The sequence below is a fragment of the Crotalus tigris genome, unplaced genomic scaffold, assembly GCF_016545835.1.
Source record: "Crotalus tigris isolate CLP2741 ecotype Arizona unplaced genomic scaffold, ASM1654583v1 scf7180000018867.1602434, whole genome shotgun sequence".
Taxonomy (NCBI): Eukaryota; Metazoa; Chordata; class Lepidosauria; order Squamata; family Viperidae; genus Crotalus; species Crotalus tigris.
This window is the reverse complement of record NW_024097246.1, coordinates 1,240,274-1,254,179: the sequence shown is the minus strand read 5'-3', so window position 1 is coordinate 1,254,179 and position 13,906 is coordinate 1,240,274. Positions and strand designations below refer to the sequence as shown.

The window sequence follows — 13,906 nt, the reverse complement described above, 5'->3', positions numbered from 1 at the left end:
TTTACGTAAGGTCCGTAGACAGCTTTGGAGATCATGTTATGCAGATTGCTGCCCATGAACCCAATTCTTAACCACAAAAGGTATGTGTTCATCTCAGTTTGAAATCATATTCTGGAAGGAAGGAGGAGGGAGGGAGGGAGGGAGGGAGGGAGGAAGGAAGGAAGGAAGGAAGGAAGGAAGGAAGGAAGGAAGGAAGGAAGGAAGGAAGGAAGGAAGGAAGGAAGGAAGGAAGGAAGGAAAGAAGGAAAGTTTTCAACAGTGGATGGAGCAATCACCCCAACTTTGCTTATAAATCCAGTGTGATGTCTCTGTTAAGATCCTATTAAAGAGCATTCAAATACCCCCAAATCTAATGTGGCAAGCTAAAGGAGTGTGTGGAGGAGAAGGGGGAGAGTGCTACCCCACAATTACTTTGGAGTGTCAAAGGAAAGGTTTGCAGGGTATGGAAAAAAGGAGCGTTGATATTCAACGTGGCAACACGCGCATATTGTACTGTCCTTGATTGTTCAAAATGTTTACTGCAGCCATCCTTACAGACTCCCTGTCAACCTTGAATTGCTAAGATGCTTGCTGACCTCTATCACTACTCAATTTGCCATAGAAACGGGGGAGGGGAAGCCTGGGAAAGAAACAGGAATTTCAAGAAGCCATCCACGGCCCATGAGACCCAAGGCCCAAGGCCACAAAAGCAGGTATCTGACGGTAAAGTGGACTATTCCCATATCAAAACTAAAGAGATGTGATTGGGGCTATGAAAAGCTATTGTTAACTAACCAGATTTTCGCATGGGAAAACTTAAGAGCTGATTTTTCTTCTTCAGTACCGAAATCTGTATTCAATAAAGTTTATCTTTTATGGCACCTCAAAGCCGTAAAGTTTCCTCAATGTTGAATTTGCTAGCCGGACGGTTGATACTCCTGCTAAGCAAGCTAGCATTCATATTCTCTCCTCATGTTCTCAAGAAAGGGCTGAAATCGAGGGCTACTTAGGGATGGGTCTGAGGTAAAATTGGGAAGGATGTCTTTTACATTTACAGTCCCCTGGAGAAGACCAGCAGCTCACAGAGCTGCTAGCGTTGAATGGAAGTGAAGGACATGATTAGCCCAATCAGAACATTACACTGTGCCTGGTTTGGTGCTGACGGAAGGAAAACAGAGAAAGAGGGGTTGAGGAAATACCTTAGCCCAGTGTTTCTCAACCTTGACAATTTTAAGGCATGTGGACTTCAACTCCCAGAATTCCACAGCCAGCAATGCTGGCTGTGGAATTCTGGGAGTTGAAGTCCACATGCCTTAAAATTGTCAAGGTTGAGAAACACTGCCTGAGCCACTAACCCTGCTTCCTTAGCTCACCCTGAAAACCTGGAGATCAAAAGACAGACGAAAGACCTAGAATGATGCAAGAAAAAAAAAACATTTGGAAGAACCAAGTAATGAAATATTTGTTCAAATTATGGCCAGATGAATTGGGCTACGTTTGACCGAGCAGCTTCCTTGCCTGAGTGTCTCCCAGATGTGTTAAGACTGGAACTGAGACTTTCTGGTCAACATGATGATCTCTGGCTGCAGGCAATCTCATGTTCTCCAGATGTTTTGGACTTACAACTGTCCTTTGCTGCAAATGTTCTTGATGGAATTTGGAACAGCCTAGACACATGGAGGGCCCTTGACTCCTTACTCTGGGGTTGATAAATACTAAAAAAAAAACCTTTGAGAAATGTAGTTTCTAGACACACCAGGAAGGCACCAAGTTGGTTTAAAGCTGAAACAGACCGGTTTAGGACAAGGAGAAATATGAGTTAACACAGTGGGTAAGAATCTCAGAATAACAGTTTTGAATCATGTGATGGAATAAGTTAATTAGAGATGACCAGGCAAAAAAGAAAACAAGGGTAGAAAGAAAACTACACATTGGAGGGTGAACGGTGAGATTTGGATGAGCAAAGGCTCGGCCAGAGTGAACAACCAGATGTCCCACAAAAATGCTACCGAGCATGAGGGCCTCTGAGCCACATCCAGTCTCCAGCAGTCTCTATGGTGCTGTCCAACTTCTTAACACAGCCTCCGATTGGCCAGTGCTGGTCTGGTTCACACCATATTGAGGGCATCCTCAGCCAGGAAGCAGTGCAGGTGTTGGAACAATGGGCGATCCTTGGCCTCTCGTGTCCAGCATCTCAGCATCATCTCGTAGACAGCCAAGGGGCAGGCAGGTGGACGGCAGAGATAGATCTGAAGATGGAGGAAAAGGCACTGTGACATCGCTCTGAGGTGAGCAGGCCCAAGACAGAGCCTGGATTTTTTTAAAAACAGAGCTTACTCCTCTTAAAGACTCAAGGTCTTGGTGGCGCAGTGGTTAGAAGGCGGTATTGCAGGCTAACTCTGCCCACAGTCTGGAGTTTGATCCTGATGGGGCTCAAGATTATTTTAGAACATGGGATAATTTCTATCAAAAGCTAGAAAGGTGAGTTAGAGAGAAAGGAATGTGATATGTAACTTTGAATATATATTAGTAAGAAGATGAGTATCGAGTGATTAAATTAACATATTGTTTATGATAATTAACTATTATCTATTATTTATTGTTAAACACATGAACCCAGATATTATGCAGTTTGCTAAATATTGAGAATGTTATTTGAAAAAACCCTAACCCTAACCCTAACCCTATCCCAAATCCCAATCCCAATCCCATCTCATTCCTAACCCTATAAAAACTAATAAAATTTATTACAAAAAGAAAAAGATTAATTCAGCCTTCCATCCTTCCAAGGTCGGTAAGCAAGGACTCAGATTATTGGGGGGTTAGGGTGAGTCCTAGTCTAATGTATAATGATGATGATGATAATGATAGAAAGGATCTTGGTGGTCATCTAATCCAACCCTATACCATTTCAGACAAAAGGCTGTCCAGTCTCTTCTTAAAAACTTCCAGTGTTGGAGCATTCACAGCTTCTGGAGGCAGGTTGTTCCACTGATTAATTGTTCTGTCAGGAAATATTATATAAACTTTATATAATAGGCATCTTATGTTGAACAGGCATATTGTTACCTGTTTGCCCTGATGCCGAAAAAACTCGCCGGCATTCTCGATTACAGCTTCATCCGTGAGCTGGCTGTATGGCTGTTCCTGGCACAGCATGAGGATCTCCCAGAGCGTAACGCCAAATGCCCAAACATCGCTGGCCATGGTGAATTTGCCCTGGGGGGGGGGGGAGGTGGGACAGAAAGACAACATTCGTGGATTCGTTAAATCAGCTTTACAACATGCTTCAACCTTGAGGGTCTGGTCAGGGCAAGCCAGAAAACCAAATCGAAAACACAAAATCCCACGTAAAAACCATTGCAACAGGTCCTGCCACTCAACCCCTCAAAGGGATTGGAAGTACTGCTTCCATTTTTTTTCTGGAAGGTCTAACCCAGGGCTCTTCAAACTTGGCCCTTTTATGACTTGCGGACTTCAACTCCCAGAATTCCTCAGCCAGCATAGCTGGCTGAGGAATTCTGGGAGTTGAAGTCCACAAGTCATAAAAGGGCCAAGTGTGAAGAGCCCTGGTCTAACCAGATCTTAACTCTGCAAGAAGACTATAACTTTATTAAGATAGGCTATAATCAGAGAATACTGCAAGTCTGATTGTGTTTTTCTTCCTCTTTCTCTTATACCGACAGTGACCACATGTCCTTTATTATAAAAGGACAGTGCTTGCTTTCAGAAAGCTGTCCTTTAGATTTACCTATTCCTTTTTCTTGCTTCTGCTCTTGTTCCTTTGCAAAGCAAAGTTATAAACATAAGCATTTTTTAAAAACTCCTAATGAATCTTTTTCAGGTTTGCCCCTTTTTTCGGGTCTATCCTGAAAAACCGGAGAGCCGGTTTGATCTAGTGCAGTGGTTCTCAACCTTTTTAATGCCGCGACTTCTAACCGGTCGTAAGTCGAGGACTACTCAAGTGGTCGTAAGTCGAGGACTGCTCAACTGGTGCAGCACCGTTTGCAGAATGGGACTTTTGGCGGGCTCAGCAGGGCAGAGACAGCCTGGACAATTCCTATTGTCTTTTGAAAGCTAATAGAATTAGACTCTATTCAAGAGAGTCTATTCTATTGGCTTTGAAAAGCCAATAGAATAAAAGGGAGTAGCACAGCTAAGGAAAAGGGGGAAAAAAATGGCGGACTGCGTTGTTTGACGACCCCCGTGAAATGGTCGTTCGACCCCAAATGGGGTCCCGACCCACAGGTTGAGAACCACTGATCTAGTGGCTAAGGCACCAGGCTAGAAAGCCAATGACCCCGAGTTCAAATCCTGACTTAGCCGTGGAAGCCAACCGGGTAACTCTGGGCCAGTCCCCCCCTCTCTCAGCCCAACCCATCTCCCAGGGTTGTCATACTGGGAAAAAACAGGAGGAGCAAGGTACGTTAAGATATGTTTGCTACCTTGAGTTATTTGTAAAAATAATAAAGGTGGGATCTAAGTAATTAGATAGACCACTGTCCTTATATCCCAGGGAGGAACTGGCCTTAATCCCTTCCTAACAGTTTCACCTTTCCCAGGGCTTAAGGAGGATTCTGACCTTTCTGTTTTTGCAACTTCACTTCCGCTGTAGTCACTAAGCAAATCACTTGCGGTCACTAAGCAAAACTCCAGAGGACAGTATCTTGTGATACCGTTGACTTTGCTTGTGCAAAGCTGGCTGGGAAGGCTGCATATGCCAATCATGTGATCATGGGACACCGTAACCATCGTAAACACCCACCCCTTGCAAAGGTCCCGGAATCCCAATCACGTGACCTTGGGGATACCGCAAGGATCCGTTCTAAAGATACCTTTTTCATCAGCACCACGACTTCAAACCGTCGCTCATCAGGACAGTCCTGAAGCGAGGACTGCCTGCAGTTGAAGCTCGTCGCTTCACACACTCACCATGAGAATGCACTCCCAAGCCATCCAGCGGATCGGGAGCACGGCTCGGCCCTGGATGCGATAATAATCTCCAGCATAGAGATTCCGGCTCATGCCGAAGTCGGCGATCTTGATGGTGAAGCCTTCGCCCACCAGGCAGTTTCGGGTTGCCAAGTCCCGGTGCACAAAATTGAGGGAGGCAAGGAACGCCATCCCTGAGGCTATCTGAGCCCCTAGATGGACCAGAGTGGGATAGCTGAGAAGTAGGAAAAAAGAAGAAAAAAAAGATGGTAGGAATGTTTATTTGGAAAATGTGCATCTCACTCTCCTGCCTCCCTACAGGAGCAAAGCACAGAAGATATTCCCATCAGGCAGTGGGGCAGCGCTTGGTACTTAAACCACGCAAGCTAAAATGCAAGATAAAGTGAAGTCATCTCAAGATCTTAATGACCCACTAAATTCAGTGGAACATTGATCATCTCATGTTCTCAACCTTCTTCCTGTTTAACCGAGCGCTTCCATCTCTGGAATTTTTTTCAGGATTTCCAAGCTAAAATCCATCTTGTTCGGTTTCAAATGCTTCTTTGGAAAAATAGACTCCAACAGCCATTTCTGTACTCTTTAGAGATGGTCAACAGCATTCATGCAGCGGTTTAAGAGTCAGCTGGCCATATGTATTACCTTTCTATAGTCTTTTTTTTTTTACAGTATAGTGACATCTAACAAACTGGGAATTGTGACCAACACTTCAACAAGAATTATGTGATTCTGTTCTGTGGCATCTTGGTGACCATTTTGAGGAAAAAGGAGTAACATCACCGGAAACTGCTGTAATTAATTTGAAGAAAAAAAAAGTTTTGGGGAAGTAGATGAAAAGGCCTGATACAGCATAGAAAATGGGATTAAACATAAAATGGTGAAGTAATTGAGAATGAAAGTGACATGAGAAAATGTTGGAAGAGATTTAAAGGTGATTTGTGTGAGAACAACAGGGATGCAGTAAAGAAGGAAACTGAAATGAATTATTATAAATGTTAATATCCAGGATTGTCAGTATTTCCTCCCAAATACCTGATTGTTGGTCTCCCACTGGGGCTGCCACCCATCTTGTCTTCCAGCTCATGGCCACTCAGGAATTGGTTGAGGTCCCCATTTTCCATGTACTCGGTGATCATACACAACGGATCGTCCCGCACACACACACCCAGCAATCTCACAATGTTAGGGTCCTTCAGGCGAGACATGATCTTCACCTCTTTCAGGAAATCATTCCTGCATGGACACAAGAGAAGACACGGACAGGCGGATGAAGAAGGTGACAGGTCTCAAGAAAGGACATCTGGACTCTAATTGTTTATTCGTTCCCATTTTTCCCCAACTATAAAAATCCCCATCAAAGCAGTGTGGCTGTTTGTAATATAGAATACAGTCTTCGTATGAATGAAAACTTATTGACTGTGTGCCATCAAATTGGTGTCAACTCTTAGCAACCATAAAAGATAAGACTTCCCCCTGATGATCTGCCCCTAACCTGGTTATCCAGGTGTGGTTATGATGTCCCCGTTACCATTGTAACATTGTCCAGTTCTTTCCTTTCCTTCCACTTACGGTGAAGCAATTGAGGCTGTTCGAATGTTTTGAAATGCTTCCTCCCACTTTCTCCTCCACACCTGGGCTAGGCTCCCTTTTGTGAAATTAAGCTGCTGTCAGGTTCCTGCAATGCTATCTTTTTTATTGTTTATGTTTGAGTTTTCTCCCATTCGTTTCTCATCTTTCTGACAATCTCTTCCTAACGTTACAGCTAGTCCTGAACTTACCGCCACAACTGGAAACTTCCCTCCCTAAGCAATCTGGTTACCTAAGTGAGATGAGCCCGATTTGATGACACTTTTGCTGCAATTGTTAGCGAATCGCACACAGTCATTAAACAAGTCCAGCTTCCCCCACTGACTTTGCTTGTCGGAATCTGGCTGGGAAAGTCGTAATGGTGGTTGTGTCAGCCTGGGATGCTGCAACTGTTGTAAATACATGCCAATAAATACCAAGCACCCAAATCACAGTCATGTGACTGTGGGGACACTGTGACAGTCATAAATGCGAGGACCCGGCATAAGTCGCTTTTTCAGTGCTGTCGTAACTTTGAACAATCACTAAATTGACTCAAATGAGCCGAGGTGGCGCAGCAGTTAGAGTGCAGTACTGCAGGCCACTTTAGCTGACTGTGTTTAGCAGGTCAGCGGTTCAAATCTCACCGGCTCAAGGTTGACTCAGCCTTCCATCCTTCCGGGGTAGGTAAAATGAGGACCCAGATTGTTGGGGGCAATATAAATATATATATATACATTGCTTACTGGTGTACACCGCTTAGAGAGTGCTTGCACTTAAAGCGGTATATAAGTCTCATAAATAAATAAATAAATAAACGAATGGTCAAAAGTCAAGGACTACCTGTGTTTAAGCAGACATGCTTAAACAGCCATGAAAGCTAAATTCTGCACTGGTGTAAAAGTTACTGCTAGGGAATTATCGGGGCGAATGCTGCCTTAAGGACATTTATGGCGGCATGGAAAAACCCAAATGGAAAAGACAAGAGACAGCAACACAAAACAATAATTCTTACTTTCAGATTCAGAGGTTTATTTTGCTAATAATTTGGAACATAGCATAATAACATTACATCACTTGCATTAACAGCCATTGCAATGAGGACCATGTGGTATAGCAGTGATGGCGAACCTTTTAGAGACTGAGTGCCCCAAAACTGGCCCTGCCCCAAGTCCACCCCCTGCCCTGCCCCCACCCCGCCTGCCTGCAGGGCCACTCACCGCCTCCAGGGCCTGCCGCAGATCACCCAGGCAGCCCAGCAGCACCATGGTGGCCACGCCCTCTGCCCACGCCCCGCATCATCAACTGTGCGTGATGGGGTGTGAGGGCAGAGTCTTGTTATGCTGCCTGGCTGCCATGTCCTTGGCTGTGCTGCTCTGCGTGGGCCACGCTCGGGGGCGACTCTCCTCCAGTGGGGCTGCTGGTGAGGAGGGGGTCATGGGAGGAGGCAAGGCTGGGGCAACGGCACGTGGGCCCACAGAGAGGGCTCCGAGTGTCACCTTTGACACTCGTGCCATAGATTCGCCACCACTGATATAGCAGATTCCAAAAAGGACAGCTATAGGCCAATGGCCCCGAGCTAGACTTAAACTACATTTTTATACCTTTCTTCTAACAACCACCCACAGATAGTCATTATCTTGCAAAATCAGTTCCTTATTCTTTCGTGCTGACCAGCAGTTTCCACATATACCTGTGTACATCTGAAACCTCTATCCATCGGTTACTTTCAACATAATTCTTTCAAATTACCTGCTAGGCAAGACCCAAATGGAAAATCTTGAGCAGATAAATAAGCGAGGAGCTCAAATGAATGCAAATGCAGCTCTGCTTTCTTAAGAGTCAGCACCCCCAAACAAATTTCACTGAGAAGTATGAGCAAAGCTAGGGCTAATATAACATTTCCAACAGGTGAATAAAGATTAAGTCCACCAAGGCATAGTTGATAACATGCCATTGTGGATATTTGTGCCAACTTTCACCTGGAGTGAATCAAGTTAGAAAAACATAGCATAACGCATCATTCCTGAACAGCTTTCTGATATGTGGGGTTCAACCCCAGAAGTCTTAGCAATGGACAAGCAGGTTAAAAAGGTCTGGGGGGGGGGCGGGTTTCAGCATGCTGAAGAATAGTCAGGTTGGAAAAATGTATACAGCGGGTTGTTCTTTAACAATGCATACCTTTATTTCCATCCTCAGGCACACTCACCTGGCATTCTTGGTGGCATCCGAGCGTAGAATCTTCACAGCAACCAGCAGAGGGCGCCCCTTGCGCACGTTGAAAGGGAATTCCAAGCTTAGTAGATCTTGAGGGTTCTCCACCTCACACAGGTGGACCTTTGGGGGGGGGGGAGAGAGAGAGGAAACAGGGAATCATTATGGAATCACAAAGGACACAGTGAATAAATGCACAGTGACTGCAATAAGGCCTTGCTCTCCACCGTGGCGACTTGAAGATGTATGGCAGTGGTTCTCAACCTTTTTAATGCCGTGACCCCAACCGGTCGTAAGTTGAGGACTACTCAACCGGTCGTAAGTCGAGGACTACTCAACTGGTGCAGCACCGTTTGCAGAATGGGACTTTTGGCGGGCTCAGCAGGGCAGAGACAGCCTGGACAATTCCTATTGGCTTTTGAAAGCCAATAGAATTAGACTCTATTCAAGAGAGTCTATTCTATTGGCTTTCAAAAGCCAATAGAATAAAAGGGAGTAGCACAGCTAAGGAAAAGGGGGAAAAAATGGCAGACTGCGTTGTTTGGCGACCCCCGTGAAATGGTCGTTCGACCCCAAATGGGGTCCCGACCCACAGGTTGAGAACCGCTGATGTATGGACTTCAACTCCCAGAATTCTCCAGTCAGCTAACACAAATTTTGGAGGAAATGTTCCAGTTGGCCAAAATCCATCTGCCACATGTTTCTTTCTAACGTGTGGCAGGGTGATGGAATGTAATACAGGCAAGTCCTCAACTTATTTATGAGTTTGTGTTGCTAAGTGAGAAATCTGTTAAGTGAGTTTTGCCCCATTTTACAACTTTTCTGGCCACCTTTGTTAATCACTGCAGTTGTTAAATTAGTAACACGGTTGTTAAGTGAACCTGCTTTCCCCCTGGACTTTGCTCGTCAGTAGGACACAACAGGGGACGACCCCATGACCCCAGGACACTGCAACCGTCGTAAATATGAACCAGTTTTCAAGCATCCGAATGTAAATCATGTGATTGTGGGGACGCTGCGAAAGTCCGTAAGTGTGAAAAGCGGTCATAAGTCACTTTTTTCGGTGCTGCTTAACTTCGAATGGTCACTAAATGAACTGTTGTAAGTCAAGGACCACTGTAAGGAGCAGATTCCAGGGGGGAGGGGGCGCATTCCTGAGGCGTAAGAGGCAGGCAGCACACAAAACCATGCCCCCTCTGGACCGCAGAAAAATGTCTCTCCATTATAACCCGGTCCCTAGTACCCAAAAGGTTGGAGAACTCTGCTCTACTACTTTACCTCACTGGAAATGTATGATGATGATGATGATGATGATGATGATGATGATGATGATGATAATAATAATAATAATAATAATAATAATAATAATAATAATAATAATAATAATAATAATAATAATAATAAAAAAAACTGCTCTGGGACTTCAAAATTCAAACAGACAAGCACCTGCAACATAACACCCCAGACTTAACAGTTGTCGATAAGAAAGACAAAAAAGTCTGGATAGTGGACGTGGCAGTGCCTGGAGATAGCAGAATAGAAGAGAAAGAACTGGAGAAGATAACAAAATACAAAGACCTACAAATAGAAATAGAAAGAGTGTGGCAAAAGCAAGCAAGGGTAGTACCAATAGTCATAGGCTCCTTGGGTGCAATCCCAAAACAACTGGAGCACCTCTTGAACACCATTGGCATTGACAAATTCGCTATTAGTCAATAGCAAAAGGCAGCCTTACTAGAAACTGCTTCCATTCTGCGACGATACCTGTAATACCATCAAACATCCACATCTGCCTATCCCAGGTCCTGGGTAAGGACTTGATAGGTAGACAAAATGCCAAATCCAGTCTGAACATCTGGCTGACTGTGCGATGATCGATAATAATAATAATAAAAAAAATAAAGTTGGAGGGACCTTGGAGGTCATCTAGTCCAACCCCCTGCTCAGGCAGGAAACCCTATACCATTTCAGACAAACGGCTGTCCAGTCTCTTCTTAAAAACTTCCAGTGTTGGAGCATTCACCACTTCTGGAGGCAGGTTGTTCCACTGGTTAATTGTTCTAACTGTCAGGAAGTTCTAAGTTGCTTCTCTCCTTGACTAATTTCCATCCGTTGCTTCTTGTCCTGCCTTCAGGCGCTTTGGAAAATAGCTTGACTTCCTCTTCTTTGTGGCAGCCCCTGAGATACTGGAACACGGCTATCATGTGTCCCCCCCCCGCCCTTCTCTTTGTTAAACTAGACATACCCAATTCTAGCAACCGTTCTTATATGTTTTAGCCTCCAGTCCCCTAATCATCTTTATTGCTCTTCTCTGTACTCTTTCTAGAGTCTCAGCCTCTTTTTTACATTGTGGTGACCAAAACTGGATGCAGTATTCCAAGTGTGGCCTTACCAAGGCATTGTAAAATGGTATTAATATTAATATTAATGTGTCATGGTTTCCACAGATGACTCTTCAAAGAACTTCGAAGCAGATCTACCGCAGTCCAGATAACAGTATTTCCTCTACTTTCAGGTTGTTTGTCCATCGATTTCGACGAAGACCTTGACATCTTGTGGGTTATGGGCCATCAACGATGTGTCCGTAGGTGGCTAATAAGACCGATGTTAGCACAGAATGTTCTGCCACATACTGAACAAAGAAAAGTAGACACTGTTACTTCAGCATTTACAGCTCTGGCTTTGCAGAGTGCTCGCTTCTCTTGTGCCAAGATTGTCCTTCTGTGTTCATATGTCTGGCAACCCTGGTACACCAAGGTGCGCCATGTTGGTCGATCATGCACCAGAAGTTTCCAAGAGATCCAGGGACTTGAGAGAGGCTTTCAACATGTCTTTGTATCGCTTCTTTTGTCCCCCATGCGATTGCTTTCCTTGAGACAGCTCACCATAGAAGAGCTGTTTAGGGATGCGATGATCTGGCATCCTTACAACATGGCCTGCCCAGCGCATCTGGGCTTTCATCAACAGAGTGTAAACTGATGAGTGTAAACTTTCAGGTAGGTCTATATGAAATCCATAGCAATTTCTTCCCATGATTGAGAAGGTTTCCCACTGGCTGGAGTAACCCAGGGGGTTTCCCTGGAATTCTTTTTTTTTTTAACCTTAAAGAATCTTTATTTGAGAAACATAGTATCGACTAACACAACCCAAGCCAAAAACTGGATTCCCCTCCCCTGAGCCCATAGTATCAAAGTACAATTCCCTCCTCCAACTAACAGTCATAAGTCACATTCCCCAATTAGTTTGAAATGCAGGCTCTCCCTCCAGTTCTCCAGCCCCCCAATCCTTATCATCTCTTATGTCATTAACCTTGGTTCACACACTAAGTCCAGTATTATTATATCTATCTAAACTCTCATGCACATTCTTCGCCCGCCCCCCAGCATCATCTAACTCTAAAAGTAAAACATAAGAAGAAAATGGTTGCATCTCTAACTGTTGTCAAAGCAAAAACATCCGATGTTAGCAGCGTTGACAGTATGTCTCACTTTTTCACTTATAGCCTTCTCTGCCACAGGTTGTCCTGGGCTTACCTCTCCAAACTGCCCTTCACCTAGCTTCTCCTTGAAGATCAGCCGTTCCCGGGGAAATTCACCCACTGCCATGTCCTTGCCAGCAAGGGCATCCACCGCGACAGCAGGGACAGCGTATGTGTTCCCCCCAGTCACTCCCTGCAGGTTGATGATGTCGGCTTCGGCGTAATGTGGCACGCTGTTCTGGAAAATTGGCTGGCTGGCAGCCAGTTCTGGTTCCGTGTAGTCGATCCCGCAGGCTGCCGAAGAAGAAGAAAAGACGAAAGAAAAAAAGAATCACTTCAGAGATTGGTGGAGAAAGGGACATGGAGGAACCTGCCCAACCCCCAAATGTGCTGCAACTCTAGGCACCCAGCGGCCCTCAGAGGCAGATGGAGCTCTACTTTGGACACAAGGAGCCCAGGTAACATCCAACCCCATCCCCGCTCTCCCTCCCCCACTCCAGAAGCCGCAGCATCGCAGAACCTGCAAAGCGGAAGGTGAAATGTTGGTCTTAGCCATGCACAGGGCCGACAAGAGGGAGATGAACGGGGAGGGGGAAGGGGGAGACAGACATGGCGAAGAAAGAGAGAGGGAGACAGATGGGCAGACAGCACCCCCTGGCAGGAGGGAGAGGAACTGCAGAAGGCAGGATGTTCTGAGCAGGGTAAGTGAGGCCACCCGGGTTCCCAGCCGCACCGCACAAGCTCAGCGCCCTCCTTACCATTGGTGTTGATTGGCTTAACCTGGCTGGGTGGCGGGAAAGCAGGCCTTCCCATTGGCTGGGCATAGGTGGCCAGGAGGAGGTGGTAAGCCGGGTTGCTGAGCAGCAGAGCTGTCGGGAGAAGGGGGAGGGAGGGAGGGAGGGAGGGGGGTGGGAGAGATGGGGTGGTGGTGGTGGTAGTGGAGAGGACGAACGGACGGATGAGGAACGGACAGACGGATGGAGAGATGGATACGAAAGGTAAGGTGTGACGCAGAAAACAGGCAGCACTTTAGGGATTCCTGCCCCTCTTTTAAGCTTCACATCCCAAACAGGGTAGCAAGAGACGCAGACACCAAATGACATGCGGTTTAATGATGGGAACCAGCCCTCATTAGTATCTTTGGACAGAAGAAAGCGACCCAGAATCCTGACATTTCCAAACGGCCTCCAGATTGATGGCAGGCCTAAGCCCAAAGAAGACCGGTAACAGCCAACTGAGTCCAGCTCTTTATTTGCTTACGCCTAACCGACAGAATCTTGCCAAACTAAAGCTCTCTACAAGTAGTCCTTGATTTGCAACCATTTGTTTCGTGAGTTACAACCGTACTGAAAAAAGTGACTTGCAACTGGTCTTCACACTTATGACCATCACAGCATACCCACGGGCAACCAGCATGTATTCACGACAGTTGCAATGTCCCGGGTCATGTGATCGCTACTTGCAACTTCCCAGCTGGCTTTGACAAGCAAAACTCAATAGGGAAAGTCAGATTCGCTAACAACGGCATGATTCATTTAACAACTTCAGCGATTGGTTTAACCATGACAAAAAAAGTGTTGTAAAACCGAACGCAGCTCCCTTAACAACCCCCTTGCTTGACAATGGATTCCCAACTTGATCAAAATTTCGAGGACTATCTGTAACTTTCTCACCTATATCTGGGAGGTAAGAGGGCAGGGATGTCCAATCTTAGCAACT

The 13,906-nt window shown here is 45.6% G+C and overlaps 1 protein-coding gene across 4 annotated transcripts in view; it reads right to left on the bottom strand.

The window, feature by feature from the left end:
- Nucleotides 1-1,306: 1,306 nt before the first annotated feature.
- DDR1 (discoidin domain receptor tyrosine kinase 1) overlaps nucleotides 1,307-13,906 on the bottom strand; it is a 71,976-nt gene continuing 59,376 nt past the window's right edge. For 2 of the 4 annotated variants that reach the window (XM_039357202.1, XM_039357203.1), the window contains exons 12-18: nucleotides 12,946-13,056; nucleotides 12,243-12,481; nucleotides 8,705-8,832; nucleotides 5,962-6,162; nucleotides 4,912-5,146; nucleotides 3,049-3,198; nucleotides 1,307-2,228 (exon numbers count right to left, since the gene is read on the bottom strand). In XM_039357202.1, coding sequence (XP_039213136.1) covers nucleotides 2,088-2,228; nucleotides 3,049-3,198; nucleotides 4,912-5,146; nucleotides 5,962-6,162; nucleotides 8,705-8,832; nucleotides 12,243-12,481; nucleotides 12,946-13,056 — 1,205 coding nt within the window. In that variant the 3' untranslated portion in view covers nucleotides 1,307-2,087. The remainder of the gene's footprint in view (nucleotides 2,229-3,048; nucleotides 3,199-4,911; nucleotides 5,147-5,961; nucleotides 6,163-8,704; nucleotides 8,833-12,242; nucleotides 12,482-12,945; nucleotides 13,057-13,906) is intronic. The other 2 variants (XM_039357204.1, XM_039357205.1) reach the window with 1 other exon arrangement.